This window comes from Carlito syrichta, unplaced genomic scaffold (assembly GCF_000164805.1).
Source record: "Carlito syrichta isolate Samal-C Ts95f unplaced genomic scaffold, Tarsius_syrichta-2.0.1 Scaffold102007, whole genome shotgun sequence".
Taxonomy (NCBI): Eukaryota; Metazoa; Chordata; class Mammalia; order Primates; family Tarsiidae; genus Carlito; species Carlito syrichta.
The window spans coordinates 163,462-183,564 of NW_007046103.1; the positions used below are offsets into that span (position 1 = coordinate 163,462).

The 20,103-nt window shown below is 38.7% G+C and overlaps 1 protein-coding gene across 1 annotated transcript in view; it reads left to right on the plus strand.

Moving 5' to 3' along the window:
- Positions 1-3,639: 3,639 nt before the first annotated feature.
- The window catches only part of LOC103267324 (embigin-like), a gene marked incomplete at its 3' end in the record, with an annotated part of 46,301 nt that continues 29,837 nt past the window's right edge, over positions 3,640-20,103 (plus strand). The window contains exons 1-2 of the mRNA XM_008064925.2: positions 3,640-3,726; positions 19,348-19,561. Of these exons, the coding sequence (XP_008063116.2) occupies positions 3,640-3,726; positions 19,348-19,561 (301 nt within the window). The remainder of the gene's footprint in view (positions 3,727-19,347; positions 19,562-20,103) is intronic.

The following is a 20,103-nucleotide window of genomic DNA, read 5'->3' on the forward strand; positions in this document are numbered from 1 at the left end:
TAGTCCCAACATAGAAAAGGAAGACCATGAGTGTTGAGTGTGTTGCCAAGACCAGCTGCAGTGTTGTAGTCAGTGCCTTTAGTCCTTCCCACTAGTGTTCCTTTTCTGACAATTTCTATTTCACCCAATTATCATCACAAAATAAATAATAAGTTATGGTGCATTTTAATTGTACTTGCATTATAACATATATTGCTAATAGAACAAACTTCAGTTCTGATTAAATGTGGATGAGCATTGAAAGCGTCCCCTAGGTTTAGCTGATCTGGTGATTGGAAGAATTTTCCAAAGACCAACTCCATATATTTGTAGACTGGCATCTCCTACACTCCATACTTACTTTTGGTGCCAAGTGACACTAGGGTATCAGGACCTAGTCCTGACACTGTATATTCATGGTACATGGTAGCCACTCAGCAGAAGTTCTATATACCTTGAGGCTATTTCGTTTTTTTTTTTTTAGTTAGAGTCTCACTCTGTTGCCCAAGATGGAGTGCAGTGGCACGCTCACAGCTATTGCAGCCTTGACCTCCTGGGCTTGGGCGATCCTTCCACCTCAGCCTTTCAAGTAGCTGGAACTATAGGCATGCACTACGATACCCAGCTATTTATTATTATTATTATTATTATTGTAGAGATAAGGTCTCACCAGGTTGCCCAGGCTGGCCTTGAACCGATGGGCTCAGGCAATCCTCTCACCTTGACTTCCCACAGTGCTGGGATTATAGGGATGAGCCACCGTGCCCTACCCCTGGAGGTCATTTCTACACTGAGGTGGCCAGCAATCTCTATACAAAAGTGATTGTAAAACACAAACTATATTATAATAAATCCCTGATAAATGTATCCTCATAGCATGCCGTCTGACATGTGACAAAGAGAAGATAGAGTATAAATAAATGATAATATTAAACAATTTCAGTTAAAATGGTTTATTTTAGCAAATTTACAAAAGCATGTGGCAGATGAACATATTACTAGCTGCTCTCCCAGAATCTTAGAGTGCACATGCACAAGTCAGGGACAGGAGACAAGTCCTTTTCTGGGAGAGAAAGGTAGTGTTTGCATTGGAGATGAGAGGAAGGTATACTATGTTGGGAGAGCATCTGTTTTTGTTTCAAAGACTAAATCTGAAGAATGGTTGCCTGTCAAGAATGGGGTTTTCTGAAATAGATATTTGACATATTCAGGGCTTCTTTTGAAAACCGTCTTAGCCAAGCGTGGAGGCTCAAGTCTCCCAAAACTTTGGGAGGCTGAGGTGAGAGGATTGCCTGAGCCTAGGGGTTCGAGATCAGCTTGGGCAACTTGGTGAGACTTTGTCTACACAATAAACCAAAAAATTAGCTGGGTGTGGTAGTGCCTACTTGTAGTTCCAGCTACTTGGAAGGCTGAGGCAGAAGGATCACCTGAGCCCAGCAGGTTGAGGCTGAGGTGGCTGTGAACATGCCACAGCACTCCAGCCTGGGTGACAGAGTAAGACTCCAACTCAAAAAAACAAAAACAAAACCAAAAACCTTCTTATCCCAAGGGAAATTTGTCCATTGTGAATTCTGTCTTCCCCATGGAGGTCAGAACTCAAAACACCCAGCCTCTCTTGTGGCTAACATTCAGGTAGGGAACCTAGACTTTGACCACCAGACCACCTCAGTGAGATTAATTTAGAGATGAGCAAAGCAATGCTCCTACTTGGTTGGGGTAGGTGGCAGCAGGAACTGCAAAGGCAAAGTACCTGACTACAGATAGTGTCAGTGGTGGAGGCAGTAGTGAATGAGAGAGCATTGAGTTCCTGACATTTCCTGTTTGTAGGAATAGGCACCAGTGGCATCCATATCAGACCAGTTTGTTGCATGGCTTTTGGTTGCCTCTGGAAGTTTATCCTTGAGTCTATTTCTTCAACAGTTTCAAGAAGTGTCTAATTACCTTTAAGAGATTATGTTTCTGGCTGAACTAGCCAAACTGGATTTTGTTGTTTCAATAAGACTTGCACATTGTATTTTAGTATATAAAAAGTGCTCACCATAAGTGTCATAATAAAACAAATATGAAGTAAACTATAAATTCATGCCATTTTTTTTTTGAGTCGGAGTCTCACTCTGTTGCCCAGACTGGAGTGCAGTGGCATGTTGCTCATGGCCACTGCAGCCTCCACCTACTGGCCTCAGGTGACCCTTTTGCCTTAGCCTTCCAAGTAGCTGGAACTACAGGAGCATGCCACCATGTCCAGCTAATTTTTTTTTTTTTTGAGTTGGTGTCTCAATCTGTTGCCTGTACTGGCGTGCAATGGCATGCTCATGGCCACTGCAGCCTCAACCTGCTGGGTTCAAGCAATCATTCCATCTCTGCCTTCTAAGTAATTGGAACTACAGGCATGCACTACCATGTCCATTATTTTTTTTTATTTCTTGTAAAGTTGAGGCCTCGCCAAGTTGCCCAGGCTGGTCTTGAACCCATGGGCTCAGGCAATCCTCTTGCCTCGGACTCGCAAAGTGCTGAAATTACAGGCTTGAGCCACCGTGCGCAGCCTCATGCTATTTTTCAATCTACCAGATTGACAAAGATTAAAATTAGGCCTGTAAGAATTGGTATGATAAAACAGGCCCTCTTATTGGTGAGAATGCAAATTAATACAAATTTAAAAAGATAGTGTGGCAATATCTAACAAAATGTAAAATATAAGTGTATTTTGACAAACATGTTATTCTACAATTATATTATACATACGTACTTATAGGAAGCACTAAAAAGTATAATGATATGAATTTATCATCATTTGTAAATGGAGAACATTGAAATCAATGTAAATGCAGTTAGTTAAGAGCTGGTAAATACATGGTTGAACAGCCATAGAAAGGAATGATATTTATTTAAAGGGGAACGCTCTACATGAGAATCAGTAGACATATTGTTGAAGTAGAAGAGCTATGTGTGGGACAGCGAGGTTAGAATGCTACCATCTGTGGAGAGGCAATATGCAAACAGAAATGTTTGCATAGATTTGAAATACCCCTGGAAGAAGGCAGCAACCATTAACTGTGATCCCTTGGAGGAAGGCTGGGTAGAAGATACTCCAGGAGACGGTTACTTGACAAAGTATATCTGTTTGTAGTTCTTGGATTTTATTCTTTCATTCACTTGTGCAAGAAATAACTATGGCATGACAGGGGTGTGCAGAATACTGTGGCACACAGGGCATAAAGATGAACCAGAGGCGTCTCAATATTTGGAGGTTAATTGATAATGATAAAACTGATGATTACAGCATAATGTGTTAAAAGCTGGACTAAGGTTGTTCACAAGATGTTTTAGAAGCCATAGAAGAAGATACTGAAGAGGGACAGTTAGAGCAGCCTTCTGGAGAAAAGAGCAAACAGAAATTGAACTGATAGTTAGACAGCAGACTTATACACAAAGACATTTCAAACATGAAAAAAAGAAGAGGCCTAGCACAGTGGCTCACACTTGTAATCCCAGCATTTTAGGAGGTCAAGGTAAGAAGATTGCTTGAGCCCAGAAAGTTGAGACCAACCTAGGCAACATAGTGAGACTTCATTTTTAGAAAAAAATAATAAAAAAAAAAAGCTGGGCAAGGTGGCACACACCTGCAGTGGAAGTATTGCCTGAGCCCAGAATGTTGAGGCCATGATTATGCCACTGCATTCCAGCCTGGATGGAGATTCCAATGTAGGACGAGAAGGAGGAGGAGAAGAAGAAGAAAAAGAATCAGAGGTAAATTCAATAGGCATAAAACAGCCAACATTAGGAGAACTTCAAGTATTTCTGGATAAGTAGAGTTTTGGTGGGGGAAGATGTTGAAAGATAAGTTAAAGAGTTACTTAAGGCTCACTTCAAAAGTGATTTAGATGTCGGACATAATCCTCACAATAAAGGTAAATCATGAAAGTTAGGAGGTAGAAGGAAAATTATGTGTGGAGACTTAGAATGTGAATTCTGAGGTACAGCACAAGGAGTTATATTTAAACTAAGGCAAGCCACAGAAAGCCCTGAACCATGTAGAAATGAATTCAGTTGCCATTACTCAAAAATTCAAACAACAGTGCTGTAATTAATAGTTATTATTATTATTATTATCATTATTGTTTATGTAAGGTCTGGAGGTAGGCATCTCGGGGCAGATGCAGGAGCTCAATGATGTTACCAAGGAACCAAGTTCCTTTTCCTTTTTCCTCTATACTCTTGGAAAAGTTGGTTTGCTATCACATGATTTCACAGATTCCATGAATCAAGAGTCCACGTATAGTAACTGAGTCCTTTGCTCAAGGGCTCAAAAAGCTATAATAAAGGTGTTAGCTGGGCTGCAATCTCATCTGAGACTTTGAATCTTCTTCCAACTTCAATGATTGTTAGTAGAAATCAGTTCCTTGGGGCTGCATCTCTCTCAGTAAAAATTTCTCCTATTAGGTGGTTAAAATGAAGTCTTACAAAATATAACCTAATTAGTGTCTCCCCCATCATATTCACAAGCCTGCCCATACTCAAGGGGAAGGAATTATACAAGGCATGGAATTAAGGGGCAGGTATCTTGTGAGACATCACAGAATTTTACCTACCATCCCAGGATATGTATTTGTATTTTCATGGTTTTTTGTTTTGTTTTGTTTTGTTTGTTTGTTTGTCTTCTACTGGTGGTCAGTTGTAAATGCTCACTTTATTTTAGTACTTTATATATTACTCATTGACATATTTTTCCAATAATTTTTAAGATCAAATATTATTGTTAATAAGAGGTAACCCACATTCACATTCCCACTCTCATTTCTATGTCTTCTTAGCAGCTTATCAGACACTTTTAATTCAATAATAACATAAATATGAAAAAAAGAAAAAGAAAGATATTATAGTAATATTTTACAAACACAATAACAACTTTAGCAAAAACATTTTTTGTATACTAATTTTTAAATATATAAAAACAAAGTACAACAAAAATATTATTTATAGGACTATTTTCAGGTACTAAAAATGATTTAATCTCATTGGGAAAGAAGATATACTCACCCAATGAGCTAAATAACAATAAAATATTTATATTCAGCCAATAATAATGCCATTATTTAAATTTCAGCCAATAATGAACGTCAAGTCACAAGGTTGTAGATTATTAATTGTCAAGTTAATCCTATGGACAATATGAGGTTAGAGGAGAGTGTTCAAATTATTCATTGTGATAACACAAGGTACCCTAAAACTCAGTGGTTTAAAACAATAACAATTTTACTACACCTCACAAAATATGTGGGCCAGGAGTTTGGGCAGGGCTTAGCTTGGAAATTATTCTACTCTAAAGAGCATCATCTGGATCATTGTGTGGTATCAGTTGTGGAACTGTCTTGTCGGAAGGCTCCAAGAAAGGTCCCTCACAAACGTGACAGCTCACTGTTCCTTGGCCCCCCCACCCTGCATGATGTGTTACTATGCAGAGTTGTTTTAAAAAATAAAAATGGAGACCACAGTTTGGATATACCTATAGGCCAACCACCTATTCCCATAGAACTAAAACTTAAGTAATCTTCATTTCTTGAAATATAAGCTCTAACTATAAACAAAACTTAAGCTTTCCTTCTTTGTCAGTGTGATAAAATTGGCCCAATCAGCAACCAACAAAAAAACGTATACAGCTCTATTTTCCAAAAAGAAATGTAAGTTTAAAGTAGCCATGACCAATGGAAATCAATGTATTTCCTCACTGATGCTTTAGAAGCTGTGCTATAATTCTTGTGAGCTGAGTTTCTTATCACTTTCAGTTTGAAGTCTCCTGGTTTGTAAATTGTGCTTTGATATGCACAAAAACTCTTATATTTCTTTTTCACTTGATCTGCTTTTTTGGTGTCAGAAGTAAGATCCAAAGAAAACTCTTGATAACCCCTAAGGCCAGTACCCACAGAGCCCATTGTGCTCACTGCTTTCTTACCGACCACAAGGTTAAGAGTAAGTCTCTCTTAGATCTACGATCTGCTATTTGCATTTTGAGATTGTCAACTTTGTTATGTATACCTGTGCTTTGTTGAAACTTCTTGGTAAACCACCCTTCTGTCTGTAAGGGGAGAAAATGTGTTATCTCCTGGGCCTGTTACTCCTTGGGTCTTGGGGTGGCAGTAGAATTACTGAATATTAAGAATTTAGAGTAATTAGAATTCCCTACAATACATTCGTTTTAGGGAAGCTAAGGCAAAGATTCACCTGGTTCATGACTCCTTCCTTACCTCTGTCTGAAATCCCTGCTTCCCTAAGTGTGTATCTACTATGGATAAGTATCTTGTGCCTGTTTTGGAAACATGAGTGAACTTTACAAAGAATAATGTGGGACTGCAATGGCCATTTTGGGGAACTTCCAATTTAGACAAAATAGTTCATTAAGGGGGCATCCTTGAAAAGAAAGGAACAAGAACCTTTCAGAGACAATGAAATGCAGTCTTTGGTATACAGAAACTTCTAAAAAACAGAATGACTCAAAATAGCCTCTCCAAAAGAATTCTTTTTTTTTTTTTTTTTTTTCCTTAATTACATGTAATCATTTATTTAAAATAATTGTCCACGTCTTCCAATGATTTAACAGGCTGCGTTTCACTTTATCTTCCCAAACAGACAGAAATCAACGCTTACACTTTTTGTATTTTATTTTAACCACTATGTATGCTATCTTAATAACATTTTTCTTCATTAATACTAGAACCACATATATTAACCAATGAGCAGTACAGATTTAAATTATCTTTTTGGGTAGCTGTGGTGTTGTGGACAGATTCTTGGGTTTTATCTGATTCTTACAATGTGCAAGTAATAGTTTAAAAGATAAAACTCAGGCTGACTTTATAGACCTTTCTGTGAATCTCTCTGCTTCTTTTTATTCTCCACTACCTGATTATTCTGAGCCTACTAACCCCTTTGATATCTTGACTTTTCCATTTGAACCTACTCAACACTGGCTTCCTTTAAAAATTAGACCCTCAAATGAGCCAAAAGTACCTGTAACAGATGAATTTTAACCTTGGTCTTGTCCAGAACTCTGAGCCATTTTAAAAGATTTTTGTGTGATTCAAAAGGGAGCAAATCAAATTTACAGAAGAATTTAAAATTCTTCTAGGTGTCTATGATCCAAGGCTTTTGATTTGTAACAAAACGTATGATAGTAGGCACAGGAAATCATTGAAAATGGTTAGAAAAGTCTGTTGAGATAATCCTACAAAGCATGCCTTCTTTTTTTTTTTGAGTTGGAGTCACACTCTGTCACCCAGGCTGGAGTTCAGTGGCATGCTCACGGTCACTGCAGCCTTGACCTGCTGTGTTCAGATGATCCTTAGCTCAGCCTTCCAAGTAGCTGGAACTACATGCGCACGCCACCACACCCAGCAATTTATTTATTTATTTATTTGTTCGTTTGTTTATTTATTTATTTTAGAGAAGAGCCTTCACCAAGTTGCCCAGACTGGTCTTGAACCCCTGGGTTCAGGCAGTCTTGTTGCCTCAGTCTCCCAAAGTGCTGGAACTACAGGAGTGAGCCACTGTGCCCAGCAAGTATTCCTTTAAACAGGGCATAAAAACAGCCAGAAAAATGGGCCAACAATTATTAGAAGCTGTCCCTAAAATATTCCCAATGAGATAAGACTGGGCCACAATTCGATCTTGTAAACAAGAAAGAATTAATCTGCCGCAATGTATAGAATGAACCCAGAGAAAATTTTCAAACAATAGTTTAGCCTGGATGATGAGATGACTTTATCAGCCCATTTTTCTAGTGGATTGTGCACAGAAATAAGTGACTTAATAAAGAATTCTAAACTAGAATGAGAGGCAACTCCCCTAACAGAACTGCAACATCTAGTGGAATATAGTCAAAGGACATTCATTATATCACAAAAGATGCCATCAAACAAACCAATTAATGGATCTATAACAGTTGCAGGGATCTTGACCTAATTTTAAAAAACCTACTCCCAATTTTGCCCCCATTGATAAAGATATCTGTGATTACTGGAAGCAGAAGGGAGGGGGGTACATTGGCAAAAAAGACTGTCCCTTGATGAGTAAGAGGAAGCTGGAAACCGTTGCATTCTTCTCAATGTTGATGGGACTCCAAAGAGTTGCCCAGCAAGCTACTTTAAATAATCAGTGAGGAAAAACCAAACCTAAGTAGAAAAATTTGTACTGTGTTGATAAATACCAGAACAATTATTTTTCCTTTAAACTCCACCATGCTACATCAAGAAATTCCACAGAGTAATAAAAATATCTCAGTGGCGGGAGTCTGAAATTGCATTCAAAGAGTTCCTTTGTCAGAACTCCTATCACACTTGGCACTTTTTCTGAGAGTCACACCTTCTTATTATGTAATATTGCTTCTGTGAATCTCCCAGAGAGAGGTCTGTTTTCCTAATTAGAAGGCTCAATAAGATCCCCCTCTAGAGAAATGATCTTAGAAACCTGAGATTTGTCAGACACTAAAACACTGTGGGTTCCCCAGGCCCAAAGTGACTGCCCAAGAAAACTATTAAGTTCCATAAATATAGATATACATCTTTCTTAAATTTTTGACATTATATGGGATTCTTCTACAGATGTGGGAAAAATCAAAAGTATCCAACTCATCAAAATTCTGACCCTTTTAAATTGCTTCCTAAGATATTGCAACACCTTCAGAAATCTGAGGCAATATAGGAACTCATTCTGATCATATAGAACCTAATACCTTGAGGAGTAATTACCCCATGCACTCATCTTTGTAACTCTTATCTTATCTGTCAAGATATCCCATTAACAGAAATAAAGATTTTCAGGACCTCAGAACTAGAAATGAAATTGTACTACCAAGATTCCCAGTGGTACCAAATACAAACACTCAGCCAGCAAAGAAACCAACTGAATTTGAGTGACTCACTGTAGTAGACTTATACCTTGTACATATATTTTTAAAAACCTACTCCCTTGATATTCTACCTTGATTCAGGCTGTAGGTGACTTGCTTCTTTGTTCTCCATCAAAAGAGGACTCAGAAATTGACTCAATATAGCTGTTAACAACATCTGTCTTATAAGGGCCATAAAGCCTCTTGAGAAAAGCTTCAATTCTCACAAGGAGTGATATGTTATCTAGGTCAGGACTTCTCTACAAAAGGAATATTTCTGTTTCCAGAAAAAAAAATGGTATGTAAAATTTTCCCAGACCTCAGAGGATTCCTCAGAGTTACAGGATATTGTAGATCCTATTACTAGTCTTTCTACTCTATGAACTAACTAAAAATAGTACTTAGGAAACTTTTCTTTGAAAACAAAACACGAGGAGGCCTTACTGAACTAAAACAGGCTTTGCAAAATCCTCTTGTATTAGGACTCTGCAGTTACTTTAAATCCCCAAGTTGTTTGTTCATGAATGAAACAGTAAGGCTTTAGAAGTCCTCACTAAAAAAATGGAGGACAAAACAGACCTGTAGTCTATGAGTAGGTTTGGTAGCTAGGGCATAGCCAAATTGTTTAAAGGCAGCAACTAGCTTCAGGTGCCAAGATTATAGAATCTTCTTCAGAACTTGTTCAAGGCAACACCTTACTTACACGTTTCTCATGCTGAGAAAGCTTGTGAAGTACTGAATGCCTCTAGTATTTCTCAGTCAGTAAGCTAACATCTTACCAGATTCTGCTGCAGTCATCTTCAAACCTGCATATTCTTTGCTGTAACTTTTAAAAAAATATTCATAGAGACGAGGTCTCACTCTCACCAAGCTAGAGTGCAGTGGCATAACTATAACTCAATGCAGCTTCAAACTTCTGGGCTCAAGTTTCCTGCTTCAGCTTCCCGAGTGGCTGGTACTACAAGGCCATACCATCATGCCTGGCAATGTTTTTCATTTTGTTGATCAGACAGACTCTCACTATGCTGCCCAGGCTGTTCTCAAACTCCTGGGTTCATTCCTTAGCTTCCTGAGTATTTGGGATTACAGGTGTGAGCCACTGCAATTTGGCTGTCTTTTTAACCTATAAATTATGAAAGAAAGACTTATATAGAAGTCAAACTGAATTCTCAAGGTTTGGCTTCTGAATTGAATTTACTAAAAAAAATCCTATTAGGCAATTCAGAACTGATGCCCTATGTTAATGGCTCCTATGCCAAAAATTATAAAGAAAAACTTTAAACTGGGTATGATATTACAACCCAACATGAATAATTAGGAAGACAGTTTCTTCCCAAATTCGATTCAGCCCAACCTGCAGAATTATTTGCTCTCACTTGTGCCTATAAAATAGCAATTGATAAGACTGTAAATATCTATATTGATATCAGGTATGCTGTTGAAGTAGTCCATGATTTTGGTATACTCCAGAAACAGAGGAAATTCTTAATATCAAATGGCATGCCAATAAAGAATGGGTTTCCGTTTTTTGATCTCCTCTCTGTATTATTGCTGCCTTTACAAGTAGTTAACATAAAAATTAAAATTCATACTTACAAAAGAGACCATAAATATCAGGGAAATGCCATGACTGATTTCCATGGTAAAGCTGCCACCAAAACAAAACAAAAAAACTGTCTCAACTAATAAACTATGCACCTTGAGCGAAATTCATCCAAAGAACATAAAATTAATTAAACACTTACAAGAATGGAAAAACTATGCTTTGGAAACTAAAATAAAAAAAAGTAAATGATATAAAATAGTTGAGGGATTTTGGGAGTTCCCAGGCAGTTACTTGGTATTTCCTGAATCTCTAAAGTTGCATATCTCTGAGCTTTTCATTCCTTTACTCATCATGGAGTTGATAAAATGACTTAAATCTTGGCAAAATATTGGTGGGGAGACTTTTTAAAAGTACCTGAGCATGTCTGTAATCAATGCTTGATTTTCCAAACCTGTAATCCTAAAAAGACAAAGTGGTCTCAAGAATAATTAACTTACCATCACAACCATTTGAACGCTTGCAGTTGAACGTCATTCAATTATTCATCTTGAACCTCTGGCTCCAAAATGGTAATACAGAAGCAAGCTGGCTTCATTTTTCTCTCCAGGAAACCAAAAACAAATGTACAGTACCAAGATTATAACCAGAACTATCCCAGAAATGAAATATGAAAATGAGACAGTTTCCGGGGCAACAGAGAGTTGAAAAAACTTCGAGCAGATGGTAAGAGAATTGAACTTCCACATTCATGATAGCCCCTCTCCCAGATCTGCCTCGCACAAATAACATGGAAAACTTTTCCCTAATACACTATTTCTATGCTGGAAAAAATAAGATTGAAGTGGACAACCAGCCTCCCCACCATCTTGGATTCCTTGGCAGGAGACTTGTCCTGTCTTAATCCACACTGTGAGTGCCTCTAGGAAGAAATATTCCTGAGGATGGGCAAAGATGAAAAGGGGAGGTGTGACTACCAACCCCAGTCCTGGAAACTCTTTTCAGTGAGTTGGCCAAAGGAGATGACAAATGAGAGTGGCTGTTCATCAGACCCAACTTATAGGAGGTTCATCCCACAAGTCCCCTGGGCACAAACCCCTAATAGCCTTCCCACATTACAAGGACATTCTTTTTGGGATCTCCTTCATTTGGAAAGAGCAGTACTCTGATCATTTACTAGAGCCTAGAACCTAAACCTAGAACCTGAGCTTAAGGCACCACTTAAAGCTGAAAAGGAGACATTGATCTGGCAATAAAGAACCTCTAAGCAAATATAGCCAAAACAAACAATCAAACAAACAAACAAACAAACAAAGTCAGACAGAGACTACTGGTTAATGCAAAGACACAGACATAAATTCACAAGAAATATCAGTAAACAGGAACCATGATCACCCCAAATGGATAAAACAAAGAACCAGTAAGGGACCCTAATGAGATGGTGAAATGGGAGCTCTCCGACCAAGAATTCAAAATGGTAGTTTTAAGAAAACTCAGTGACACAGAAAAATAACTCAAAAATTTATTAGAGAAATTTAACAAATAAATTGAAATAATGAAAAAAAAATCAAACACAAATCTTAACCTGAGCAACAATTACTAAACTGAAAAATTAACTAGAGGTTCTAAATAGCTGAATGGATCATGCAGAGGAAAGAACCAGTGAGCTCAAAGACAGGCTTCTTGAAAATACTCAGTCAGAGAAGAAATAAGAGAAAATAATAAAAAGCAACAAAGATCATCTATAAGATACAAACAAATATCTCAAAAGACAATATTTAAGAATTATTGGTGTTCAAGAGAAAGATGAACAAGAGTGAGGTGTACAAGTCTTCTTCAAAGAAATAACAGAAAACTTTCCAACACTTGAGAAAGATAGAAATATCCAGCCGTAGGAAAGCTGGAGAACACCAAACAGATTTGACCCAAATCGAACTACTCCAAGGCATATAATAATCAGACTCTCAGAGGTCAAAGGCAAAGAATCCTAAAAGCAGCAAGATAAAAGAAGCAAATAACATATAAAAGAGCTCTGATTTTCTGGCAACAGGCTTCTCAACAGAAACTGTAAAGGCCTAGAGGGAGTAAAATGACATTTTTAAGTGTCGAGAGAAAAACAAAACTTCCCTCTAAGAATACTATATTCTGCAAAGCCATCCTTCAAATATGAAGGAGAGAGAAAGTTTTTTCCAGGCAAACAAAAGCTGAGGGTATTCATCACCACCAGATCCAGCATAGAAGAAGTGCTAAAGAAAATTCTCCAATCTGAAAGAAAAAAAAATTAAAGTACAAAACAAACAAATAAATAAAAAAAGCACTTGAAGGTATAAAACCCACTGGTAAAATGAAGTATGTGAACAAAACCAAAATACCCTAATACTATAACTGTGGTGTACAATCCACTCATAGCTCTAGTATGAAGCCCCCAAAACAAATTTATCAAAAAACAATAATAGCTACAGTAACCTGTTAAGAGATAGTTAATATAAAAATATGTAAGTTGAGACAACTAAAGGTTCAAAATTGGGAGGGGATATAGTATAGACTTTTTTTTCATTTTTCTTTGTGATTTAAGATATTATCTTTCAATAACTTGTTATATCTATAAGATGTTTTTTCATAAGCCTCATGGTAGCTACAATGCAAGAACCTGTAATAGATTCAGTAAAAAATAAAAAGCAACAAGTTAAAACATACTACCAGAGAAAATCACTTAACCACACAGGAAGACAATAAGGAAGAAAGGAGTTACAAAACAACCAGAAAACAAGCCATAAAATGTTAGTAGTAAGTCCTTACTTGTCAGTATAACACTGAATGTAAATGGACTCAGTTCTCCAGTCAAAAGACATGAATGGCTGAATGGATAAAGAAACAAGATCCAACTACATTCTGCCTACAAGAAGCTCGCTTTACCTATGATGACTCATATAGACTGAAAGCAAAGGGGTGAAAAAAGATATTCCTTGTGACTGAAAGCCAAAAAATAGCAGGAGTAGTTATATTTAGATAAAATAAACTAAAATTAAGACTGTAAATGAGACAAGACAATCACTATATATATATTTTGCCATGATCTGTTTGAACTTCTTATATATTGTGGTTATTAATCCTTTGTCAGATGGGTAGTTTGAAAATATTTTATTACATTTTGTGGGTTGTCTTTTTCTCTTGTTGATTGTCATCTTTGCTGTGGAGAAGCTTTTTACCTTGATATAATCTCATTTGTCTATTTTTGCTTTAGTTTCCTGTGTTTTTGATGTCTTATACAAAGCATCTTTGCCCAGATCAATGTTCTGAAGCATTTCGCCAAGATTTCTTCTAGTAATTTCTTAGTTTCATGACTTATATTTAAGCCTTCAATCCATTTTGGTTTTATTTTTGTGTATAGTGATAGATAGGGATCTAGTTTCATTGTTCTACACAGAGTTCTCCAGTTTTCCCAGTACCATTTATTGAAAAATTTTGACATTTATTAAAATGATCATATAGTTTTTGTTCTTGATTCTATTAATCTGATGCATTATTTTTATTCATTTGCATGTATCATACCATCATTTCATCACTGAAATGAATCCCACTTGATCATGGTGTGTGATCTTTATAACATTTTGTTGAATTCAGTTGTTAGTATTTTATCAAGAACTTTTTCACTATGTTCGTTAGAGATACTGACCAGTAGTTTTCTTTTTTTATTGAACCTTTATTTTGATATCTGGGTAATGTTGGCTTTATAATATGAGTTTGGAAGCATTTCCTCCTTTTCAGCATTTTTGAAGAGTTTGAGTAGAATTGGTATTAGTTCTTGAAATGCTTGATAAAATTTTGCAGTGAAACAATCAGGTTCTGAGCTTTTCTTTCTTTGGTGGGAGATTTTTATTATGACTTTGAACTTGTTTGTTATTGTTACTGGTTAATTGAGGTTTTCTATTTCTTCATGGTTTGATCTTGTTTTTATATCCATCATGATCATTGTAAACTAGCTACTTGCAAACTAACACAAAATATTTAAACTCATATTTCTGTTCCTGCTAGGAACCTTCATCACACAGGCTGAATACCCACGAAAGTCTACTATAGTGAGTTCAACACATAGATTCTCTTACTAACCAGAGTAATTGTTGGTTATTAATCATTTAAATGCCTGGGAAGAATTTCAGTTAACACTAGAACTAGCCTGCATACTTGCTTAGGTGACCAATTAGGGAAAATGGTTTTATGAAAAGATGGGCATCCTTCCCCTGGCAAATAAAATAATTCCGCTAAACACTCATGAAAAGCTGGGTTGGCATTGGGTAGAAACATTAGAAGCCAAGGGTTGGCACACAATCACTAAAAAATTTGTTACCAGTAACTTCAGTGTATATATAGAAAATGTCAGTGGTACTGAATCTGACTTAGGTGAGATCCCCAATTCATTCTGCAATTAATGCTGCTGATTTGATTCAGATGATGGAGATTGGATTCATATATAATGATATAAACCTAAAAACAGAAAATGACTGACACCCTCAATTATACTATTAAAGAACTCACTGAAGCTAAACATTGGTTTAATGGAAACTGTGAGCAAATAGAATGCTTCTAGAACACCATTATGTGAGATTAGCAACAATTTGTATATGCCAAAATTCAGGGCATATCTGGAAAAGAACCAATCTTACCTAATTGGTAGTGGTAACATAGATTGCTTTATTAGATGTCTTTTGCTCTGACTCCAATTTAAACTGGCAATGTACAAATATCAATGTGACAAAAAATAACCATGACACTCATACCACACCTGATTGTTGGGTAATGAGATCTATTTTAACTCTTTGTGTCAACAATTATTAATTTTTGCAATAATAAGATATACAAAGTTTTCCCAAATGGTCTGGATACTATTGTTTGGGCTATTTCTTACCCCTAATAACCAGATATGACTTTCTAAATGTTAGTCAAATTTTTAACTTGAGATTATTTGTACATAAAGTAGTCCCCCCCAATTAATTTCTTGTGCTCCTTCAAACTTGATTATACAGAAGATCTCGATTTTATTCTTTCCTTAGGACACTGCTCCCTTGACTAGGAGTCTCTGGATTAGGAAGATCATGTATCAATATCTCTGAAGCTCTTGAAAAGAGTTTTAATGACACTGTAAATACTCTTCAAGAGATAAACTCTAAATGGAATAGTTTAGCTTCAGTTGTACTCCAAAACAGAAGAGTTTTTTGATATCCTAACCTTAACAAGGAGGAGCTTGTGCTCTTATTAGAGAAAAACTATTTCCATATCAATAAATCAGGAATTGTAGCCCCAAATCTTTTACATTTAAAAGATTAGATATGAGTATTCCATCAGATCAAGCAGGTATTATCAATTAATTTATTCAGCCGGTTAAATTTTAGTTCTTGGAGACTTTGGCTTTGGGGTAGTTCAAACTCGTGGTATTATTCTCCTATTATTCATATTGCTAATCTCCCTTGAGAGTTATGTTCTCCCAAGAGTCTTAAATGCTGTCAGCAGTCACTGACTCATCGGGTGATCTCAATAAGGACTGAACAATGCAAACTACATGAACTTGAATCATTGGAAGAGCCTATTGAAATCCTGATTCATGACCTTCAGATGACCATGAAAAGAGAAACAACATGTGGTGACTAAGAGTAAAACTTAATAGCTGGTCACATTCTCAGTTCAACTGGGAAGATAACCAAAGTGGGGGACTTTTGAAAGTATAATCGAAATGGAGGCCACAGTTTGGCTATATCCCTAGGTCAACTATCCATAGCCACATAACCAAAACTTAAGCTGTCCTCACTTCCCTGAAATGCAAGCTCTAACCATGAGCAAAACTTAAGGTTTCTTCCTTGTCAGTATGATAAAATTGAACTGATCAGCTGCAGATAGATAAGCTTATACAGCTCTACTTGTCCTAAAAAAGAATGTGTGGTTTTTTTATCAATATTTTTATTATGATAATGTGGTGTACAGTTAAGGGTTAGGTATACAAATATGCTCCGTTCAGGCACCCTTGTTGATAAGAGGTGTCTACCCAGACAGATATTTACTACCGTTAATCCCATCTCCCTTCCCCTCCCCCCTCGTTTCCCACCACTGTCAGTCATTTTCTTATAGTATTATGTTGGATGTTCAAGGTCCACTATGAGTGAGAACATGTGATACTCAGATCTTTGTTTCTGTGAGAGGTTAATAGCCAATCACGATAGAGATCAACATACTTCATTGATGGTTTACAAACTTCATTGATGCTTTACAATCTTCATCATAACTCTTGTGAATCAAGCTTTTTATCACTTATAATTTAAGGTTTGTGAACTGTTCTTTTGTATACACAATCAACTCTCATATTCCTTTTTTATTTTACTTTTCAGGCTTCTCACAGTGTGGTGGTCTCACGGTAGTAGAGTAGTACTTCTTATTCAGCTGCTGTCTTCTAAGGGTTCCAAGAGACAGGAAGTAGAAGATCTGGTGGTCTGGAGCCAGACATCCATGCAGTGTTATTTCAACAGTATTCAATAGGTTAGAGCTCACCAAACTCAGGGGAGGAAAGGGTAGTAGTGGATAAGCTGGTTTTAAAAGATATGGAACATTTGAAAAAATGTAGTGTGGATAAGTCTGAAAACATCAAATATCTAAATATAGTACAGGAACAATGGTGAAAGAAGTTTCAAAATGCTTAGCAAACGAGAATGATATATTTTTTTCTCAACCTGTTTTGCTCTAACAGCAAAAGCAACAGTGGGGATTAGCATCAATCTGGGCAAGGCGCTTTTTCCTGATTCAACTGAAAAGACAATTTTTCCTTAAATAAGGTTAGCTCATTTGAAGAAGGATAAATTTGTGCCTAAGGATTTTTATGGGATTAATTGGGAAAGGTCAGAGTATAGTTTGGTAAGAGAAGTGCTTACTGTTAACACTCCACCTAGGTATGGGGAAATCTTTGCAGTTAGTCCTGAAACAGGATGTGGGGCAGCAAGAAAGGGGCTTGCCTTTACAGCCATTGATCAAGTTATTTGGGTTAGCTAGCCCAGCCAAGGCCCTGAGAGGGTCATAGTGTATGTCTTAGGATTTCGAGTTCTCTTATAAGGTTTTATTCAAAAGGTTTAATCACTGTAACAATAATTTTCTGACCGAGAAGTTTTCTTAGATTTGTAGTCACAAACAAATAGCTCTCTAGATTAGTGTGTGTGCACGCGTTCCATAGACAACATCCAACCTACTTTGAACACAATGCCTGCCTTTGGTGGATAACATTGTTTGTTTTTGAGGCAGTCTCACACTGTTGCCCAGACTGGAATGCTGTGGCACAATCACAGTTCACTGCAGCCTTCATCTCCTGAGCTCAAACAATCCTTCCTACCTCAGAAGTAGCTGGGTCTACAGGCAGGAGCCACCATGACCTATTTTTTATTTATTTTTTTGTAGAAAGAAGGTCTTCCTAGTTGCCCACGCTGGTTTCTAACTCTTGGCCTCAAGTGATCCTTCCATCTCACCCTCCCAAAATGCTGGAATTAGAGGTCTGAGCTACCATGCCCAGCAGACAATATTGTTGAATGAACTGTATTATTCATATCCTCTCACTATCAATTTGAGTGATCTATATTCTTTTCCAAAGTTTTGTACATAAAATATTAAACCAGAAATAGAGGAATATTTTAGTAATATATACGAATTAAAAAAAAAACTATTCCTATCTGGAGTAAGCATAGTTCTTGTTAAATGGCTCGATTTTCAGAATTTGTATCTAACGTTTTCTTTTAATCCTTTTCTTTGACACTGATATATTTTTGAATTTATGAGTGTCAAAGCTGACCTTCAAAAAATAAAAGGGGAGTGAGAAATACTTTTAATAATATCTTTCAATGTGTTATACCATCCTGGAGAGTAATCAAATCAATGGAGTTTTATGTTATAATGCGGATTCCTCCTCCCTTCTCAGATAAAGCACTAGTATTTAGTTGTTTTATTTCATTTGGTCATGAGCATTGAAAATTTCAAGCTACAGTCCTATAGGTAAGAAATAGCATTGTCTTAAATGGTATTCCAGTTTAACAAAGGTCAATGTCTTTGTGCAGTTTACACAGCATCCGCTTTCGGTTGTTTTGTTTCCTGAGCTCTAGGTGGCTCCTCAAAAGCTGTTAGGTTAAGTAAACGAGAGCAAAATAAAATCAGACACACTATGGGACCTTGGGACTCTGAAATCTTAATCCGAGGAAAGAATCAGTTAACATTTAAGAGACTGGAAGATGTGTGTGATTGGTAGGCAGAGCAAAGAAAGGTTAGTCCGAGTTGTCAGGTAGCTGGATAGAACCTTATACTGTCACAAAAATATGCTTATAAGAAAAGCCTTAATAAGAAAAGCCCAAAGACGTCCAGGGAAAGGGGAACAGAAAAGCGTCCTCTATTGTCTCATCTGTCCCATCACATAAGTAACTGACCCCTGCCTCAGATGAAGTGCCCAGGCTAGACATCACCTGCCCTGTGTCCTTTTTTTTTTTTTTTTTTTTTTGAGTCGGAGTCTCACTCGGTCGCCCCGACTGGAGCGCAGTGGCCGCTCCCGGCCACCGCAGCCTCGACCCGCTGGGCTCCGGCGATCCTGCCGCCTCAGCCTTCCGAGTAGTCGGAACTCCAGGCGCGCGCTACCACGCCCGGCTCATGTTTGGTTAATTGTAGAGATGAGGTCTCGCCAAGTCTTTAGCAAGCCTCCTTCTCGACCGGCTAGAGCCCAGGGGGCGGAGGCCGGAGGGGACGCGGCAAGGAGGTGGCCCCGCACGTCCGGGCGCGCCCGCCGTCGGCTGCCGCTGAGTAATGGGTGGCAGGCCAGGCGCAGGGCTGGGCGGGCCCGGGCGCAGTGCGACCGTCTCCCGGGAGGAGGGCAGGGCGGCCGGGCCCCTCCCACTCCGCCTTTGCTCGCGCGTCCTTCCTCCGGGACTGGCAGCGTGCGTCGGGCCGCCGCGAGTGCGCGCGGCGACTCCGGGCACCGACGGCACCGAGCGGAAGGCGCAGTCTCCACGAGGATCGAGGCGGACCTAGCCGCGACATGCGTGCCCTCCCCGGCCCGCGGGGGCCCCGCGCGCCCACATCCGGGCCGCTGCTCCTCCTGTGTCTCCTGGCGGCGGCGCGCCGGAGCTCGGCCGACGGCGACGCGCCAGGTGTGATGGGCGCAGGGACCGGGGTGGGGAGGCCAGGGGGCGCGGCGGCGGGAGGGGCGTGGGGATGCGGGCGAGGGCGGTGGGGCGGGCGGTGGCGGCTTCCTATTGGCTACGTTGGGTTCCCGAAGCTGAACCCGGGACCTGGGGCGGCCCGCGCTCCTCCGCGCCTCCCCGGGAATCTGGAGCCAACGGAGCCCTGCGCGCCGGGCGCGTAGGCAGCAGGGCAGGGTGTGGTTTATTCCCTAGGAAGAGGGCGGCGGGGTTTGTGGATGGGTGCGGGGCCGGCCAGCAAGTTGGCCTGCGCTCTTGTGGCTTGAATTGAGAAAGGCGCATTCCCCAGGGCCTACTCCTTTCACTTGAATAGATAGGCTCAAGTATCACCTGCTTTCCTCCTGGCAGGTGGGTTGGCTTTGAGGATGTTTTTTAGAGGTGAGTGGGAAAACATCATAACCAACCAACCAACCAACCAACCAACCAAAAACCTTACAAGTTACGGGATAACTTGTGTGTGTCTTCTTTTTACACCATGGTCTTTGAAAACA